General features: G+C 51.5%; 1 protein-coding gene across 1 annotated transcript in view; it reads right to left on the bottom strand.

Moving 5' to 3' along the window:
* The window catches only part of NEGR1 (neuronal growth regulator 1), a 303,287-nt gene extending 284,055 nt beyond the window's left edge, over positions 1-19,232 (bottom strand). The window contains exon 1 of the mRNA XM_075424226.1: positions 18,826-19,232. Within this exon, the coding sequence (XP_075280341.1) occupies positions 18,826-18,986 (161 nt within the window). The 5' untranslated portion in view covers positions 18,987-19,232. The remainder of the gene's footprint in view (positions 1-18,825) is intronic.
* Between the last annotated feature and the right edge of the window lie 1,784 nt (positions 19,233-21,016).

The following is a 21,016-nucleotide window of genomic DNA, read 5'->3' as shown; positions in this document are numbered from 1 at the left end:
CTAGGTAACACGAACTTTGATCAACAGCAGATACTGCACATCATTTGCTACTACAAAAAATATTCCTTTGTACTATTACAACATATTATCCTCCGTCTAAGAATTCAAAAATGTTTGCAAAAAATGTTATGAATCTAAACTTATTCCGCTTCCTCCCTGCCTCCTCAAAAAGAATGACAGGGATTTCAAACGTACTCGTATTTAGTGAATATCTGAAGCTGGATGCCTGTGTTTTGCTTGGTGGTTGGTTTTGGTTTCTGCACTTACAATTCTAACCGTTGAATCCCCAGAATACTTCACCATGAAGCTGTAATCTTACTGAGATAGTGGCTTCTCCAAATGATTCGGTGTAGCCACAACAAGCAGGTCAACTGCCCTTACATTTGACATCAAAACACCATTGCGACTCCACGGAGGACGGAGCATCTCCCCCCAGCGCGGCCAGTCCTCGAGCCTTGGCTCCTCGTGAGTTACGGCTCCCTCAGGTCACGGAGACACAGGCACTGAGCCATCCTTCGCGTTACACCCCACTTTTCTACACAAGCTTTATTTTTGTGAACCCTTCAAAACAATATTCCTTCTGATCCTTCACGTGGCTAATCTCGTCAAAAGAAAATGTATTTGGATGCCTCTAAAATATTAAGAAGTATGCTTTTCGAGACAGTCACTCCAGAAGTATCATACTTGAGTTAAATTTTGTTATATAAGATCTTCTTCACTGTTCACTTTACCCAGCTAATATCAAAAAAGCAGGAATCAACACAGTCCATTGGAAACGTGATGTTCCAAGAGTTATTTGCATTAGGTCTCACATACATATGCAGTGTTCAGGGTTATTACTATTTTCATAAACAGAATAATGTCTTCCCTGAGTAAGAACAGCTTACTTGCAGTAAATGTTAATGCTAAAATAGATAGTAGGGAGGGAAAGGTGAACTGCTGCTGCGGAGAGAAGGCCATAGGTACAGGAAAAAATAATATGCAGGTAGTGAAACTACTCTGCCACGCCAGTTACCTATATTTAGAAAGGCCAGGCATCCTAAGGCATTAATTATTCATCTGACCGCGTAAGTCTTGTTGGTGTTTATCAAAGAATGCATGTTAGCTTGAAATATTTACACAAAGCTACTGCTCTCAATGAGGTGGATATCATAGAGTGCTCCTTGCACCTCCAAAGCCAAGATGCATTTTAAATCCATTGCCCGTCGATAAAATCAATACGGATGGATCTCAAAGGTGTTACAGAGACAAAAAGAAAAGAATCATAACCGGCTATTTGGATATAACACATGAAAGAGGAAGAGGAAAAAAAACCCTCAAAACCAGTTCTGGGGTGAGCAGGAAACGATGCCGGCGCCCTGAGCACACCCCGGGTCACCAGCGTGTCACCTGCCCGTGGGGGCTGGACCACGCTCCCTCCAGCTCCCACAGGAGTGGAAAATATAAATAAAAATTTAAATTTTATAGTCTGCTGACAAGAGAGTGCAGCTGTGTATAAAAAAAAAATTCCAGAAAATTCAACTACCGTATCTATACTGAAGACTCTTGGATCCACTCCACACCTGTGCCCCAAGTCTATTTTTATATTTTGAACAGTTTTTGGGGTTTCGGAGATACTCATGCCCAGACCCAGGGGGGCCCGCGATGCCTCGCGTCCCCTTCCTCCGCCCTCGCGCTCTGGCAGACGGCATCCACCGCTCCGCCTCGTATCGGGGGTCATCAGCAAAACTTCTCCGCCCTCTGCTCTGTGCCGAACCCCGTGTGCTGTCCCAGCTGCCCCGGCAGAGGCAGAGCCGGCAGCGCTGCACCCCGAGAAGGTCCCAGGGGAGGCTCAGCCCAAGGCGTCCCCCCAGGCTGGGGCAGCCCCGAGCTGCAGCCCACCCCAAACTGAATTACCAAATTAAATTTACAGGCTGGTTTTTCTCTGTAGCACACGCACCTTTGTACTACCAGAAATGTAACACACAGAAGGTTTATGCAGGTGAAAATAAAATTACACATTAAATACAATTAATTAAACTAATTTCAAATTGATTTCTAGCCGTGTGCAAAACTCTATACTAAAAACAAAAGTAGCTCTGACAAAAGATGTGTTTCCTTCTCTCATCCTCTGCTATTTCGTACTCTCAGAATGAAAAGTCCAGTGCAATTTTCTAGTCCAATTGTTCCAGCCAGGGGGAAAATTGCTCGTCATAATTAGGCCACTTTCATAACACATTTATTCATCCCCCGGCCTCCTGCACCCGTGACCACAGCTCCGCACCTCTGAGCTGGTGACCTCTTCCTCCCCCCCCAGTCATCCTCCCACCACCTTCCCCCCTCCACACCGACGCTGACCCCGCTACGCGCTTGGTCGCAGGTCGCGGACAGAAAAGCAAAGTTCGCCAACTCCAGAGAAAAATCTGTAAAAGACCGCTCGCTTTTCGTAACCGTGGGACCTGCGCGTGCGGTTTTCCCAGCGGGGCGGCGCGGGAAGCCTGGGGACCCGCGCGCCCGTCGGAGCCGCGGGGCTGGGCTGGGGCGAGGCGTGGAGAGGGACCTGCCGAGGAGCCGGGGGGCTGCCCCAGCACCCTGCCGCGGCACGCAGGGGCTACGCGCTCATCGCAAGCCCGTTGTCTCCACAGCTTCGGGGATTTACTCCTTCCAGTGTAATTAATACGTCTGGTGTATTGACTACTTATTGCAACACCTTATTTTCAGCTACACGTGCCCCCTTTTTTTATCTGCCAGACAATCAAAGTTCTGTCAAAAGCAGAAGTGGCATCCAATCTTCAGTGTGGGTTGAGGAGCAGCTGGACCATTGCTGCAAGTGGGGCAATGCAAATTCCATACCTTTTTAAAAAAAAAAAATATATATATATATATATATACACAAAATTGTCTCATACATTAATGTTGCAGGAATTAAATTGACCTCGCCAACAGCAGAAGGTTTTTCAGAGAAGAACTGGAGACACTGCTTTATACAGAGGACGTGAAATATTTAATTGGGTATGTCTGAGTAACTATTGAGATGCCTGTCGCGGGGCCAAGTGAAGTGCCAGTGGTGCGGAGCCAGCAGCGGGTCCCAGAGCCGCTCCAGCCCCACGCTCCCTGGCCCCAGCCCGGCTCTTTAACCACGAGGTCAACGACTAAAAGAGGAACAAAGAGCCCCCCTCTGCAAAAGACTGGGCGAGTGCTCGGTCAAGGTCTCGCGGGTAGGTGAATTCTCACTTTTTTCTCACAGGCAGCGTGGGTTTCCGTAATCCTGGTGGGTGCCAGTCGCGCGTAGGCTGGGACAGGATGCCAGTCCTCTGAGCTCCAGCTAAACTGTCACCTCAGCGGTTTACTTCACAGCCCCTCTTCCTCCAGACACAGCCCGAAAGGACTTGCAGAGCGATGAGGCAAAGTGTAACTCAACACGCCAACGTCTGAAGCATTTTTCAGGATTATTCGGACAGTGTTTCTCAAGCCAACACGTAAATTTGCACCCTAAAATGCCTTGCAGAAAAAATTCCTGAAGAATTACATTGACCTGAATGGTAAAGGTTGGGATTTTCTTTGTGGAGAGGACTATAATGACCATTTCCATAGCAGAGATACGCAGGTTAGTTATCACACGTGGTTGTGCCACACTTCAAAGCTTTCAAGGGTCACAGTGGCTTCCTACAATTGCTGCCCACGGCACCCAAAAATCTATTTACACGTCATAAAACAAGAACTGTGACATGAGAGACCCTTAATACCCAAAAGAAAACTTGAGACTAACCTGTCTTTTTTTTTCCCTGTTTATATTAGCACTTCAATGACATTTTTAATATTTAATTTTAGATTTACTTAATAACTGTCTTGAGCAAGAATTATAAGTGAATTACACTGCTGGAGTGGGAGTGTGATTAGAAGTTAGAAGTAGCCTGGTGAGCCCAGTCATAAAAGATGTGCCTTAAGTGCTGCAATACAGTTTAACTTATATCAAGACAACCTAAAGTAGCAGCTAGACAGTGAAACACTTTAACATTTCTATATATGTAACGCTTTTTAAAGTACATGATTTTGCCAATTTACTGATTTAATTCCTATGAGAAATTCAAGATAATTATGATATAACGTGTCGAGATAAATGCATAGATACTTTTCATGTATTAGCCTGTAATTTTGTAAATTGTAAAATTCATACCATATTAAATTTAGAAAAAAATATTTAGCGAAGAAACAAAGACATGTTTTAATTATTGCATTATTTTGTATTATTTCATTCTGTAAGCAACACAACACCTGCAAAGCAACTGTGTTTTTAACTCCCACTGGTATGAGACTTTTCATCATGTCTATCAAAGTAGATAACTAAGCTAACTCAGTACTTCATATGCATAGATACTAAAATAAGCCAGTTTAATAATGCAAGCCCTTTCTGAGACCTTCATATACAGCTGTGCTCATTTTTTAACTAAGTTAGTTCATGTGATCCAAATCTCTCACTAAAAGCTGCTATATTACTATGGTTAGGAACAGAACAACTGACATAGCTGCTTTTAGACCTGATGGAGGTGCCTGTCTGAAACTGTGCTGTCCATAAAGCCGAGTTCATCCATCTCGCAGAAAAGACCTCAGCCTTTCAGATTTTGTGGCACAGTAAACAACCACAGAAGACAGCGCTTTTATTTATCTGTTTATTTTTGCCAACACATCCATCCTTCCCGACGCTCTTGGAAACTTATTATTGCCTCAGCTCACGATACCAAATTATTTTGGGATTTCACCGAGATTTGCATTCAATCTCCTAAAGACTTTAAGCGTTCAAAGTCTGGGACAACCTCACCTGTAACGTATTTCAAAGTGTGTTGACACTGTTCAACCTCTTTCAGGACTGTTTCCTAATTTCTGTTCTAGTTAAGCTAAAAGCATCTTCTCAGTCTAACAATCTGGTACAGCAAGTCGTCTTCTACTCCTTCACTTTGCCTTCACCTATGAGCAACAAGCCAAAAAAGTCATTAGGAAGTGCTTACACAGTGTGATTTGAGGGGCTGGCACAAAGATGAGTCAACACAACTTCTAGAATTATAAAAAACCCCAACCTACAAACTCTTTGAAAGCTACGTGACTTCAATGTTTATCTTTGGTTAAACTCTACATTTTCCTCTCGGCATCAAAGCACCAGTCCCACCACCAAGCACAGGGTACCAACAGGCTGTTCCAGCTCTTGTGGTGGTCACTGAGTGAACACAACGTTGGCAGAATCCAGTGCTTCCAAGCACGCTCTGTAGTCCAAACGGATCCGAGCCCTGCAGGCTGCCGTCCCCTCACGGTGAAGAACTCAACAGCTCGTTGCAATTGCTGACTTCCACCATCTTCCGTTCTGGGTTTCTCGGAAGCGGCAGAAAAGGTTTTATGAAAATTATCCATCCTTCCACCCTTCTGCCGAGACACCTGAAGCTCTGCTGTTCTCCTTCACACTCCCACCAGTCATGACATTGGAGTTATTCCCCTCCTCTCCTCTGCTGACAAGAAGTTGTTCTTGACCTTTATTTAGCCAATTTAGAGAAAATCAGCAGTTCCACGTCTTGCTGCATCTCCAGTGCAGTACAGCCCATTAATTTGGACTCCACAGTCTGTCCACCTATACCTTTCCAAAGCCTCACCAGAGAACCTGCGAGCCCATTTCATGAGCCAGGTACCACCGATGTAAAGGACCCTGAGCCAGGACATGGGCTGGGCAAGGTGTCGTGGACCCAGGAGATGCATCATGGACACATGGTCTCTTCAGAGGAGTCTCTGTGTTGGCAGGTCCAGGGTTAGAAAAGCAGAAGCAGCAACTGCAGATGCATTAACCACCCCAGTCCTCCACTGGGAAGGGGCTGAGGCAAGAAGCGTGGTTCCAAAACGCAGTACTCGGCCGTGACGACAATCTCCTTTCGTTAGAGAGCACAGCTCTTGGCACAGCCCTCGCCCTCCGCGCGCCCGCAGGCACCCTCCCCAGCATCCAACCAACGCCGACCACGGGAGCTTCTGGCCATCACGCTTTTCCATAACACAGGATACAGAGAATCTGATCCGATATTAAATTACACCAGTAATAATATACACTTTATTTTGAACTGTGTCACAAACATAAAACGTGTTTGTTCCAAGACCGCAGCGTACCACTTACCAGAAGTAGTGGCTGCAGTATTTAATGTTTTCATTTTTCCGTCACGCATTTACAGCTCTATTTTAAAATTACGTGACACCACAATTTACTGAAAGCCGAGGTTATGCCTGGAGCTCCTGTGTCAAGTTGAACATTTCTGTATCATCACAGTCACAAAGAACGGGCAAACATAACGCGCTCCGTTACACCCTCCCCCATTAAACTTCCTTCTCACTAAACGAGTAAGTTCCTCGTAATTACAAACGAGCAGGTCGGCATTCTGGTATGAGGGAGGCAGCCCCTGGCGGTGCCGTCCCAGCCGGCCCCTCGCACCCTGCTCCCGGCAGCACTGCCTGCTCGCTGCCGCCGCGTCTCCTGGCCACGCACGACACGTTTCACAGCGGGCTTCACCCTCCCGCAGGAGTGCCCGCCAGCGGGTAACTCACGGCGACAACCTGCTTGCCAGACTAGCGAGGGACCGTGAAGAAACCTCCGAAGATGTGGAGACCAGAGGTGCCCAGCTGAACGTCCCAGACCAGACCCCTTCACCACTTCACACAACGCGCACCGTGACGGCGTCTCTGATGGACATCGTCTCTGATGGACATCTCGAGTCCAGGCTACGATTTTGGGGACGCACGTCAAGATGACCATCGGAGACGAGGGCGCGGGGAAGGGTGGGCAGCACCCCATGGCAACGCCAGCCTTCGCTCTGCCGCTGCCCGCGCCGGGCAGCCCCCCGGGGATGCTGCGCCCAGCCACCCACCCCACTCCTGCCGCGGGTGCAGCCGTGGTACCCACCTGCCCTGGCCAGGGCCCGGCCGAGAGCTGAAGGCCATCCAGTGGGTTTTGGAGGCTGTTGCTCTTCTTCTGTCTCCCCAGAGGGGCTGCCCCTGGGTTCAGACCAGCAGCTGAGCCAGGGATGGCGAAGCAGTGGGACGGGCTGGGCGCAGCCTTCCTGGGAGAGCCTCTGCTCAGACCTGCCAGGTCTCGTGCTCTGAGAGCAAACTTTCCTGAACCAAACCCAACCACAAATCGCAGAGAACAAGCGTGCACTGCGTGTTCCTGTGCTCCTGATCCCGAGCAAATGAAGTGCTCCAGCGTGCTGTCTCTGCAAACCTTCACCAGTGTTATTAAAACCCAGAGCCAGGGAAATGGAAGTAAAACCTCTTCATAGCTATTTCGGCACTTAAGCTGCCAGCTTATTAAAACCTGCCAAAAAAATCACTGGGGTTTTCACACAAGCAAAATCTTGTACTGGACTCCCTGCTCGGATTTGAAACACGCTTAGCTGTCCCAGTGAACTTTATTCTTCCACATACAAAGCCCACTGGCACATGGACCATTTTTTTACAACAAGACAGAAGGACAAGGGGAAGAGAATGCTCTAGGCAACCAGCATGGCCAAGCAGAGAGAGAGGAAAAAGGGGGAAAAATGGTGTAGTGAAATGCTGCTCCATTTACTCCAGCAAATTTTTTGTTCCACAGCAGCACAAAACAATTTCTTCTGCAACACTTTCTTGTTTTCCCGTGGCATTTACCCTCACCGTAACCCGGAGGCTGCTGGAGCTGTCTATGGCTGCTAGGAGCATCGCTTTCCCACACGCGGTGTGCGGCCGCAGCCCAGCCCAGGGGAAGCCCCCTCCAGAGCAGGCACCGCAGCTGCCAGCGAGGAGGCACGCCAGCGCGCTGGAGTAGGGAGTCTGTTCTACTTAGATGTTCTTCTACAATTTCTAAATAAAATGAACAGCTTTTATATTAAAAAAAGCCTCCCAAATAAGTCTATTAAAAAATACATATGTGTGCCTATATATATATTATTTTAGTCAGAAATTCAACTACTGTGCTGAAGAAAAAGTAATGATTTTCCTCTAAGTCAATAGCTACAAGGCGGGTGGATGGATGGATGGATGGGCGGGTGGATGGATGGATGGATGGAGTGAGTACCCTTTTTCACCACATATCAGAAAGGTAGTTAGTATAAATACATGGAAACACCAGCTTCCTGCTGCCCTGTGCCTGCTCCTGGAGACCCAGCAAGGGCCTGTCTGCGCAGCGGGTTAGGGCAGGTCCTTCTGCAGGCACCCAGCCCAGGCTGCCCCAGGAGCTGGGAGCCGGGGCGAGCCGGGATGCAACCGCTAACTTCTTTTTGCATAATCACGTACACCTAAATCACATTAAACCAACCAGAACATTGCTTGAAACTTCCCCTTCCCTTCTTGAGTCACGTTTCCTCGGAGAGAACTGTCCTCCATGTCATCCTTGCCTAGGAAGTACCCGAACCCTGCAGCTGGTAGCAAAGCACCTCCAGACTGCGGTTCACAGAGGCTGCCCTCTCCAATCAGTCAGAAACGGCAGTGTGGCTTCAAAGCCCTGTTTTCTTCTTTAACTAGTTATTTATAGCTCTTACCTGGTCCTGGTTCCCCCTGGTTCCTATTGCTAACCTGCCTGCCAGCATCCCAGTGCCTCTGGGCTCTCTGCACGACCACACCACCGACATCAGGAGCTCTGCAGCTCCTTTCCGGGACCGTGCTCTAAGGAAGCATCTCTTCTCTGCACCGAATGGCATCTCAAGCACGCCTGATCTGGGCAGGGCCACAAACCTGGCAGCCAGCCCCTTCCAAGGAAACACCGGGCAAAGGTCTGCACCATCTTCTTCACACCCAGAATAAATCGAACAGGAGCATTCCTGTCAAGTGAAAACCGGGTGGTCAGAAAGGGAGGACTTCCGTCTCAAGTGCTGTTTTATGATGGTCATTTATATATGGTTTAAAAGCATTTTCAACATGAAGCCAGTGAAATATCAAATGCATACAACTGTACAGCAAATTATGTATGCCTATACTTTGTAGAGGGAATAAAGTTCCTGCCTACTTTTGACAGAATGACATTATGTAAAGTTAGTGGGCATATCACAGAGGTTATACTAAACCGGACAGTTATCGTATTCCTGCGTATTTACATAAGTACAGAAAAAAATACAGCATATGTAGATAAATATATAGCATTTCCTTCATTTACATTGACATTAGCATGAGAAAAACTACTGCATATTTCTGCAAGAAGTATTGTATGCTAATGAGATTTTTTCCAAGACTAAACCGTTCCTGCTAACATTTGGATTCTCTCTTTGTTTTAATTATGCATGACTAATGATAGCTGTTTGGCTGTCTGACCACCAGATTGTCTGCTGTTGCCAGGGGAAAATCTTTTAAAATAGATTGACTGTTTTTCTGTGATAAAACTGAGCACGTTCTACTTCATCTTGTATTTTTTAACAGTTTTTCAGGTATTAAAATTAAAAGTGGAGTTGAACTCACCAGTGGGCCGTTCCCGTGTGTAAGTCACCACCAAATCCCTACCGCTGTTACAAGAAACGCATCGTGCAAAACCAGAGCTACGGCTCGAGCTACTGCAGTCGTGTACTGGGCTCCACGTGCTGCTACAGGCAGGGAAAGCGCTGCAGAAAGAGTCCCAGGGAGCACTGCTGCCATGGCTGGACTTCGTAAAAGGCCTACTTTACACATCCACCTACACCCAGATGCGGATACACTAATGAATCCAGCCTGCTCTGGGGTCTCCGACAGCTTTAATGCTGGGGGAAAAGCGGGGCATCCAGCCAGAGGAAGAAGTATGTCTTCTGCCAAGTTCGAAAATTATTTGAAAAAAGTAAAACAAAGATAGCCTGATGGTTTCTGACAGGTTAGGAGAAAGGTGAGTGCAGAACACCAGAGCACCGCGACCGCAGCCAGCTCCGAGACCAAGGGTCTGCTCGGGGCGTACTCGGCCACGCTGCGCACAGGGGTGGGTACCCAGGCACCCAGCCCCGCACCACCGAGCAGCCCAGTGTCGTGCCCGCTGCGTCTGCACACCCGCACGAGCAGTCCATCACTGCACCCGTGTGTTTGCACACCCACACGAGCGGTCCATCACTGCACCCATGTGTTTGCACACCCACACGAGCGGTCCATCACTGTGCCCGGTGTTTGCACACCCACACGAGCGGTCCATCACTGCGCCCGCTGCGTCTGCACACCCGCACGAGCGGTCCATCACTGCACCCAGTGTGTTTGCACACCCACACGAGCGGTCCATCACTGCACCCATGTGTTTGCACACCCGCACGAGCGGTCCATCACTGTGCCCGGTGTTTGCACACCCACACGAGCGGTCCATCACTGCACCCATGTGTTTGCACACCCACACGAGTGGTCCATCACTGCACCCCTGTGTTTGCACACCCACACGAGCGGTCCATCACTGCACCCGTGTGTTTGCACACCCACACGAGCGGTCCATCACTGCACCCGTGTGTTTGCACACCCACACGAGCGGTCCATCACTGCACCCGTGTGTTTGCACACCCCCACGAGCGGTCCATAACTGCGCCTGCTGCATTTGCACACCCACACGAGCGGTCCATCACTGCACCCATGTGTTTGCACACCCACACGAGCGGTCCATCACTGCACCCATGTGTTTGCACACCCACACGAGCGGTCCATCACTGCACCCGTGTGTTTGCACACCCCCACGAGCGGTCCATAACTGCACCTGCTGCATTTGCACACCCACACGAGCGGTCCATCACTGCACCCATGTGTTTGCACACCCACACGAGCGGTCCATCACTGCACCCATGTGTTTGCACACCCGCACGAGCGGTCCATCACTGTGCCCGGTGTGTTTGCACACCCACACGAGCGGTCCATCACTGCACCCATGTGTTTGCACACCCACACGAGCGGTCCATCACTGCACCCAGTGTTTGCACACCCACACGAGCGGTCCATCACTGCACCCACTGTTTGCACACCCACACGAGCGGTCCATCACTGCACCCAGTGTTTGCACACCCACACGAGCAGCCCATCAGAGGTGTTCAGCCCCCGCAGAGGGTCACCCTGGCCCCGCTGCAATCTCTGCTCGGCAGTGAGGGCTGCCCCACGCTAACAGCGTGACGGAGACACAGCTACCAGCAGTCACACCCCAGTGATGACAAACTTCAGTAAGGACGTCACCGAGTTCGCATCAGCCGTGAATCGATATCTGGGCTGAGCTGGGGGAAATGGAGATTTGGCAGATCTGAGGAGCTCCTTCCTCTGCTTCCAAGCAGGACCTTTCTTTCCTGGCAAGTGCATGGATTTGGTACTGATCATCTCTGCTCACAGGCTGAAAGAGAGCCAGAGCCGAAGAGGACTCTGAACCTCCTACCCCTGCCAACAGGCAGTGCCTGGGCAGAGAGGTGCTTAACACAAGTTTCTCCCCTTGTTGCTTGTGAGGAGTAGCATCCTTACAGGGAGGCAAAGGTTTGCCTTTCAGCATGTCTGTCTGGGTCATTTTGACCCGCAGACGAAGCGGGGTGAAGGAGCCAGCAGCTCCGGTACCCGCGGCCTGCGGATGGATACGATCAATTAGCTGATTGATTCGTGCGGTGTTACCTCATCGCAGGCGAGTCCACTGCCACTGGCAAAATCTCACTGAATTTATCCAGAGCTGTGGCCGGAAGGATCAACCCGCCCCTGCCTTCTCTCAGCTGCTGCCTCGAACCTCTCTGGCTCCGAAGAGCATCAGGTTTATTCTCCGGCCACGCAATCCCGGCCCTGCGCCGGGGGTATCCGAAGGGGTCGGGGGCTCGCTCGGCAGCTGGGGCTGCAGGGAGGACGCTGCGCGTGCCCCGTTTCGCTCTGCGCATCCCTTTGCCACGGAGAGCGACAGCCCCGTTACGGAGGGGTGTCAGAGGATGCTTTGAAAGCCTGGCCCGCGACATTAAAACACCACGCAGCACGCGTGCGGGACCGGCAGCCGGCATGGGGCAAAGCCACGCCGGGGAGAAGCAGCAGCGTGGGCAACGGGCTGCCGGAGCACGAGTGCTCCGGACCCTGCCCGGCCACGCCACGGCTGCCAGCCCGCGCCGGGGACCTGCCTGCCCTCGGCAGCGGAGCGCAAGCGTCGCCGCACCCATCCATCTCCCTCCGCGAGCCTCCAAAGGGGCCGAACGGTCTCCAGAGTGGTTCCCCGCGCGGCTGCAGCTCAGCCCGCAGCTTCCCAGCACGGCTGGGTCGCGTTTCTGCCCGGAGAGACGGTGCCCAGCCAGCACCGCTGCGAAAGCGGCCAGCCCGAGCCCCGAGACCGGTTTCCCTGGGACATGGGCTGGAGGCAGCTCTTGTGCAAGGCGACAGGAAGGAAGTAATTCACATCTCTGTTTTCTCCTCAACAGAACAGCCCTTTGGAACAAACTCAGCTTTTCATTCCTTGCCGATTCCCCGTTTTGTTAGTTCCTCCGCGTAACATCTGAAACATTTGAGATCGTTTAAAATGATAAATTATTTTAATTTACTCAGAATTTATTTATTATCACTGCACAGACAAGAGGCAAGCACCATAATGTGCTTGTTTAATAATTGGCAGGGATTTGGAACGTGAAAGTCTTACCCAAACAACAACTCAGTTTTCTGGGGGTGTGTGCACATATGTCTACACACACCGCACTCACACTGTGGGGAGGCAGGAGCACAGCTCCACAGAGCCAAATAATTCATGATCCTGAACTGCACAAGAATACCAAAAGAGTGCGGAAGTCAAGAAAGGGACCTCTGAAAATCACAGAGGAAGGAAGAAAATTTTTATATTTGTTACTCCACCCGTAGACACACCCGCACTTGTGCCTGGGTGCACGCGGCTGCACCGACACCGGCCTGGGGGCACGCACCAGAGCGACCCTGACGCTAGAATATACACAGGATCTTAAAATTTACATCTGCTACATATGCTTGACATTCACCTGCTATTCCTACTCAGAACTTTCATTCCAGCTGCCCGGCTCTCAGCAACCCGGATGACAACAGACAGGGAACGCCTGGCAGATGTGCCGCCAGCTTTCCACCAGCGCTGCCGCTCCTTTGGCAACGAGCGTCGGCAGCTCTGCTTGGAAGAGAAGGCAAAACCAGCACGCAAGCCCCAATCCCCAAAAGCCATCAGCCCCCCCTCAGCAGTTTAAACCTGAATTAGGCACCTACATCCTGCTGAGGACCTGGACAGCTTCGGAGTCGAAGCCTGCTTGACCCGCTTGAGGCAGGCGGGCAAGCCACGCAGGCACCGTCAGCGACTTCAAGCAGAGCAGCCAGATGTTCCTCAGGACCACTGGTCTGGGAATCCACGCGATTTCATAGCTCGAGAAGCGTTGGCAAGGAGCCCCCACAAAATTAATTCCACAATGATGACCCTGTAGTTTCATTCCTGAGCGCCTGGAGCCAGGGGGAAGCAGAAGTAGGAACTGGAAACGGTCCCAGATAGGCTTTGTTTGGCCAGGAGTCCCCAGTGCCCTTGGCAAGGCACTGCTGTGCTTTACTGGGAAATGGGAAGTCCAGTCTAAAAACTGGAATATTTTGAAAGCCAGAGAAGCAGGAGACATGGCTTTGGCTGCTGCTGCTGCTGCTGCCAGACTTCTGCCAGAAAAGAGTTCTTCCCTGTACCACACTCTGATCTGAGAAACCTTGCATTTGACACCCTCAAAGGTACCTAGTTTAGAAAGCATAAGGTTAGGTGGACATCTCTCCCCTGAACCATCAATGTCCATCAGAGGAGAGCTGTGGTGGAGAACAGGGAGCATCCCATTTTCCAGTATAAGTGAAGAAGATGACACGCAGCGGGGAAAATCATTTTCAACAGACAGCAAGAACTGTGACCTCTGCGAAGCTCGAGGGAGCCACAGTGAAGCCCCAAGTCACCAGTGCCACACCGGGAACAGCATCTCCCTGACACGCTGCCTTGCATGCCTCCGGTGCCACCCCAGGGGTGTCATGGTCCAAGAGCTCAGTACCCTTGGGGGAGGCAGAAGTCATGCTTCCTGCGTTTGGGGCAGTGGATCCCCCAGACAAGGACACCAAGGGGCATGGAGGATGTCAGGAGCTGCTCCTCCTGTTGCCCAGATGGCAACTTCTTCCACCAGCGGGAAAACTTATGGAAGAGAAGAAGCTGAGTATCTCGAAAAGCAGCCACTGAAAGAACCACAGAATCACAGAACGGTTTGGGTTGGAAAGGACCTTTAGAGGCCATCTAGCCCAAACCCTCTGCCACAAGCAGGGACATCTTCAGCCAGATAAGGTTGCTCAGAGCCCCGTCCAACCTGGCCTTGAATGTTTCCAGGGATGGGGCATCCACCACCTCTCTGGGAAACCTGTGCCAGGGTTTCGCCAGCCTTATAATAAAAAATTTCTTCCTTATATCCAGTCTAAATCTACCTTCCCTTAGTTTAAAGCCATTACTCCTTGTCTTATCACAACAGGCTTCGCTAAAAAAAGATGGATAGTTTAGGATCATGTCTACCACCTGGTGGTTCTCACAGAGTGTCTGATGACGACCTCAAGTCTCCGAGGCAGGGGAGAGCGGGCCTGCGTGTGACATGGACATGAAACTCCCCGAGGTGGAAAGAGGAGCAGCGAGGCCACGTGCGAAGATTTCAAAATTCAGAAAACAACCAAAAAACCCCAAACTTCCTGACCTATGACCAAAAAAAAAAGAAGCTTCTCCTATAATCACCCTCCCCAGATGACTGTTGGCTCCCCTGAACCTCAGATAAAGTTCGCATGGGATGGGCAGAAGAGACTACTGTGGTCCAAAGCACGTGGATGAAGTTCAGTCTACCTGTTGACAAGGCTGACCTAGAACTGCTCCCTGGTTTCCCCAGCCAGGTTTGACAAGAATCGATGTTCCCTCTGTAATCGCAACCGGACACGGTTACCTGCTTGACAGCCGCCACCGCTCCGACCCTTTACTGGCAGCCTTTGGGAACCTCCCTCCAATGGACCTAAGTTCGAGGTTTAACTCTTTGCAGTGAGGAATTCACATTATTTTACATATTGCAGAGCACATCTTTCATAAATTACTTCATAATGGCATAGTGGTAAAAAAATCAATTGCTTTTTCAAAAAACGTGTCAACTTCTAATACTTAATTGGCTGTGATTACACAATGTAAAAGTCCTATCAAGTAACCTAGCTTTTGTTATCCATGAGCATTAAGAAAAATAAAAGACAGGATAAGAAACTGCATTTGCTAGAGAAAGTCATTGTGACTATCGTCAGATTTGTACATTTAGACACCTGAGGGGATTTTGCTGGCACATAGCAGGTGAGGTCTGCAGGAGCCGTAAGACACATCTGCCTGTTTCCTCGGGCGTATAAAGCCAAGAGGGCCACCCACACGCATCAGCCGTAACCCCGAGGAGCATCAGCACAGCGAGTCAGGGGGAACGCCGCGTTTGTTCCTCGGGGAAGCAGCGGTGCCTCTTGCTGCCATCCCACGCCTGCTCCGAGCGCACGGCTCCGCGCCTGCCGCCCCTCACCACGCTCCGCTCCCAAACCGCCACTGCTGCGGTCAGAGTTAGGGCCACGCTGCAGACCTGCCGTGACTCCTCTCCCGATGGGAGGTCTTGAGAAGGGTCACTAGAGAAACCCCATTTGGAAAACACAGACTGATTCCTGTGTTTCTCGCAGTTCACAATGTAGCAATTTATTCTTTGAATAAAATAATATTTTTATAACCTGCTCTCTGCTTCCTCCTGTGTTTTCTCACTAAATCTTAACCGGTTGCCTGGGAAGAATGTAGAAAAGATGCAGGACAGAATTGTACTTCTGAAAATAAGTGGCTTCTCAAAATTATTTTGCCAGACAAAAAAACTGCATGACTAATATAATTTCTTATAACTTCAATAAATAGTGACACCAACAGTGTTGGGACTCCATGGATCAGTCGCTGGTTGAGACCAAACAAAAGGTACCAGGTCTGAATTACTGAGAGCACAGAAACAGCTCATCACCAGAAAGAAGACTGTGGCCGACGGGGGATTTTCTTTACAAGACGGCTGCCAAGAGGCTTCCCGCACCAAAGCGGGTGCCAAGTGACGTTCCTGGCACGCGTCCGCCCGTCCCGTCCCTCCGGAGGGGCACAACGCGGGCACCGTCCCCGCTGCCGGCGTGTGGAGCGCTGGCCAGGGAGGCTGTGGGAGCAGCACCAGCCCCGCGGGGGTCCCGGTGGTGGGGACGGGAGTGGCCCACCCCCCCAGTGCGGCCAGTTGGGGCGATGGGGTCCTGGCTGAGCAAGAGCACCGGGCAGGGAGCGACGGCACGAGAGAAACTGCGTGCGTTTGATGCTAAATCGATTAATTACACTTTCATGTAAATGAACTGTTTTAAAACGAGGGGGCTGTACTGCCTATTTTACTTCATGTTAACACTTACAGGCTTTTACTGGAGATCCTCAGCAGCTACAGGAGGCTTTACTCCTCGTCTCTAGCACGACAACACCAACCTGATGTGAGGCCGGAACCTGGCTCGCTCCCTCTCCCGCCTCACTCGCCGAAATCGGCCTCACGCTTCCTTCCCCAGCGTTACAGCTCAAAGCGAGAACTGCAAGCAGAAGTTTACCCTGGGTTCAGCACAGGCAGCCCCGACCGCCCGCAGCCCTTGCAGGCACGTTGCACCGACCGCCCCAACCCGCTCGCGGCCACGAGAACGCCGACTCCAAGCCGGGGGAGTCACTCCCGTGCTCAAGCATTAATTATTCAAAAGCAGACATGCTGGGTGCTTGAAGCGCGGTGCTGCCTCTGTGACCAAGTCAGGAGGTGACTTTGGAAGCCCTCGCTGCCGGGGATCGGATAAAACCGGCACAGCCGGGCGCCAAGAGGTGAATGAACACGTGCCGGCGGAAGGGAGCTGATGGCCACCTTGCTGCGAGAGGCTGGGAGCCACAACGCACACCCAACTTGGGATGCTGCCACGCACGGCGACCGAGGAGAGCTGAATTCGGGTGGCTGTGCAGCTGGAAGGAAAAAACTCCTTTTCTAACACCCAAATTGCTTACCCAGCTCACTGGAATTGGCATTTAAATAAATCGGCAGCTTCCAATACTTTGGATACTCATAGCAATTATTTTAACGTATATTGAAATATATTGACATTATGAACATCCAGTGAGGAAAAATTTGGGAGGAGCAGTGACGATGGGCAGCGAGAGGCTCAAGACCAACAGCTCTGCCCGACCTCCGCACGCTCGTTTGGAAGTGTCTTCCTCTACGGATCCTACACGTCCCCTTTCGAGTTGCAGCACCAGCTGAAAACCAAATAAACTCTGATTTGAAAGAAAGCCTACAAAAGGCATGTGAAATGAAAGAAGTTAATCATAGAGTGAAAAACAGATGTAACGCACGTTATTTCACCGTCTAATTGCTCTCTTCCAGAGTTCAGGAGCGATGCTTATGTTTGCTTTAGCAGCATCTCTTTACAAAACAGATACTCTCCCTCCCTTGCGAGACCAAAGTAACGTTTTAATTTTAAAGCTCTAATTCCATTTATGTAACCTACCTGGCTGCAGAGACACTGAGTTTCAAACACAGTCTTAGGCCTAGAGATCCGACTGTATTCTAGCTGAAACCCACCAAAAGGTAGCCTTCAGAGTAATTCTACAATTTTTTTAAGAGGGTGGTTCTAAATACATGTTTGTTTACATCCTAATAACATTTAGTACCCGCTGAGTATCTGTCTCAGCTGCTGCCAACTCACCAAGTTACCTTCTCTGCAACCTTTAAGTCTGAAACAGCACAAATAAAATATACTTATTTAAAATTTCCTTTGATTCTCCAGTTCTGCAGACAGAAAGCACGAGGACTTTAGGACATCTCAAAACACACAGTATAGCTGAGGTATACATAAAAAATACTTGTCAGCTGCCCTACATAGACATCTACTGTATTTTCAGTAGCTACTACACCAGAAGCAGGCTGACTGCTATAAACCGATCCCAAATTCCCGTTGAAAATACCTCACGCAGTATTTTACAGCAGACTGTGGAATCATTAAAAATGCATATGGCTCAAATACTGTGTAATCTGGAGACTCGAGTGACACACCAAAGAAAAATAATACAGCCAGATACTTCATAGCGTCGAACTACTGCCAGTTAAACCGGAGATTTACCACGAGCACAGAGGTTCAACCCACGGCAATCGTATTCCAGACAGCAAGAAAACGTATTTGCGTGAGCCGTGGCAATATTGTGACAAAAGTACAATGCAGGGATAAAAAGTTAGAATTGGGGGCAAAAAAAAAAATCAAATCAAGCTAGGGGATTAACGCACTCAAATCGAAAATAAGGATTCGAGTAGATTAAGTACGGTGTCCGACACTGGTAAATAAATTTCGCTCCAGTCAGGCAGACTGAGGAGAAGCCGCTGCGAGCAGAGCGAGCGCGAGGCTGATGAGCAGCAGTGACAGAGCTACGGGAAGCGTGTGATCTCCTGCTGGCGCAAAGCTAGCTTGATGGTTGAGGCAAGACAAAATGACAAATAACGGCGCGAACACTTGTGACAGGGCGCAACCCTCGGCACCGTGTCACAGCCCAGCGAGGCCGGGGCTGCGGATCCCCAAAGAGATGCCGGAAGAGCCCCCCAACCGCACCGTTTCCCCCAGCAGCCGGTTTCCAAACTTCAACCGCCAAGACCGCGCTGTAGCGAGCAGCGCGAGTTAAACCCGGCTTCCAGCGGGCAGCCAGACCCCGCTCGCCCCATCCCCCGGGGACCCCCCAGCTCCGGGGATGCTGGCAGCGGGAGATGCCGGTGACAACTTCCCCGCCTCGCCGGGGCACCCCCAAACCCTTCCCTCGGCAGAAGCAGCCCCGAAAGCCCCCTCCCCACCCCATCCCGGCCGCGATCGCCGTCCTACCTAAGCACCGCCGTGTCCCCCTTCCTGACCACCAAATTGTCCACGGGGAAGTCCCCACCGGGAGCGGCGAGCAGCCCGGGGGGCAAGAGGCACCAAAGGCCGAGGAACACGATCGCCGGCCACTGGTGGGAGCCCCCGGAGCCCCTCACCAGCGGCACCATCTCCGCTCCGCTCTGCCCGACCCGGACCGAGCCTTGTCCCCGGGGGCGGTGGCGGGGCTGGGGGGGGGCGTCCCCGCTTGGTACCCGCGGTCGGTGGGCGAGCGCGGAGCGTGGCTGCTCCCGGGCGGCCTCCGCAGCATCCAGCGAGGAGGAGGAGGAGGAGGAGGAAGGAGGAGGAGGAGGAGGAGGGCAGCGCACCCGCTCTGCTCGCCGCGGCTCGGCGGGCGGCGGGCGGTCCCCGCTGCCAGCCCCGTTGCCACGCAGCCGTCGCCTTGGCAACCGTCCCGGCGGCGGAGGGATGCGCGCCGCCCTCCCCGATCATCCCCCCCCCCCCACCCCCTCCATCCCCCGCCTTCCCTCCCCTCGGCAGCCATCCCCGTGTGCGGGCCCCCCCCCGCCCCAGTGCCACATCCCGCCGGGAATCGCTCCCTGCTACCGCGCCCCCCCCCAACTGGATTAAAAAAAATTAAAATTAAAAAAAAAAAATCGCCGCTCTGCCAAACGCTGGCGAGCCGAACGCCGCTGCAAGGCCGGGAATCGCACCAGCAGCTCCTCGGGGAGGCTTCCTCCTCCTCCCCGCGGGAGCTGCTAAAATTTCCAAAGAAATGATCCAGTCGTTTCTGGAACACCGGGTCGGCCGCTCCAACACTTGGGCTTCCGCTTCCCAACATTGCACCGGGACACCCAGGGGCGTTCACCGACCGCAGGAAAAAGGGGCAAAATACCCCAGGGACAGATTATTTCCCTGTAGACACAGGAAAATTCGCAGCCGGTTTTCCTCCCGTGGTCTTCCCCGGGGTGTCCGACTCGCGCTCGGAACGCCGTCGGCCTCTGACAAACGCCACAAGGCGAGGAGCTCTGTCTGCTCGGTTCGTGCACCCCAACGCCCGCTTCTCCAGCCCGGCCGCTCGTCCCGGGACACGAGGCTGCACCGCTCTGTCTGGTCCCAGGCTGAATCTCCCACGGGAATTCCTGTCCTGCAGTGACACGAAGGGTGGGTTTGAGCTGCTCTCGCACCGATTCACGCACATCTGGCCAAGACCACGCGACCGCTGTTCCTCTGCCACACCGTCCGGCCAGCGCACGGGTCTTCCCGCGGCGCCTTCCCTCTCGTCGGCTGCCACCCAGCACGCGGTTTTTTTCTGGTGCACCATTTTTTCCTGCTCGCAACTTGCATCGGAGGTATTTGAGAGTAGAATGTTCCAAGTAAAAAATCTTTTAACAATCACGCTACTTCCAACGCTTGCTCTTTTGATACAGCTCTGTTCCTCCTCCTGTAAGCCTTTCCCTTCTTTGCTGCGTCCCATCGCATTAGGTATTTCCAGCTGCCAAAATAAATTCTGGTGTACACAGAAGGGAGTTCTTCCTCTCCTTCCACGGCACAGGACACTACAGAGTTTCCTCGCTAAGGAAAGAGAGGAGGGAAGAGAGAGCGATGGGCTCTCAGATCTTGGATGAGGAAGACTTGCCGTCAGTACCATTGCTGTAGTACAGTAACGCCTTTTTAATGTTGAATTCGACTCCAGAGTGAGACATTTCTCTCTGCTAGTGTACGCGCAACTGCCGTAGTATGCAACACCCATCCATTGGGACCACGACAGTAGGGACTTCCTGCAAGCAGAAGTTGAACATCTGGAATCAGAAGTATCGTTAGGAATATTTCCGAGGCAACCCCACGCACTCTGCGACGGGCTTGCCAACAGGACAGCCTCCAGCTGCACGCCTCAGCTCCCTGCACTAACGGGGAGCTGTTAACAGCAGGCGGAGCCGTCCCGCATCTCACACCATCGCGCGCTCAAAGACACACAACGGTCTCCTGTAGGACCTTTCCAGACACGTATGCTTCTTGCTGCTAGCAACCACAAAACAGCACATGCCAAACAGCTGTAAGTGTCCTGTCTGTGCAGCTCTCAGATATCGCTTTTACGATCACGCATCAAGTTCTGTTATCAGCAGCGTCAATGCAGTTCTCCAAACACAGCACCCTCAAAGTTTGTCTTCAGAGGAACCTCAGTAACCCAGAGGTTCTG

Source organism: Opisthocomus hoazin, chromosome 6 (genome assembly GCF_030867145.1).
Source record: "Opisthocomus hoazin isolate bOpiHoa1 chromosome 6, bOpiHoa1.hap1, whole genome shotgun sequence".
NCBI lineage: Eukaryota > Metazoa > Chordata > Aves > Opisthocomiformes > Opisthocomidae > Opisthocomus > Opisthocomus hoazin.
Note: the sequence above shows the minus strand (reverse complement) of the source record. Positions and strands in the feature narration are given on the sequence as shown.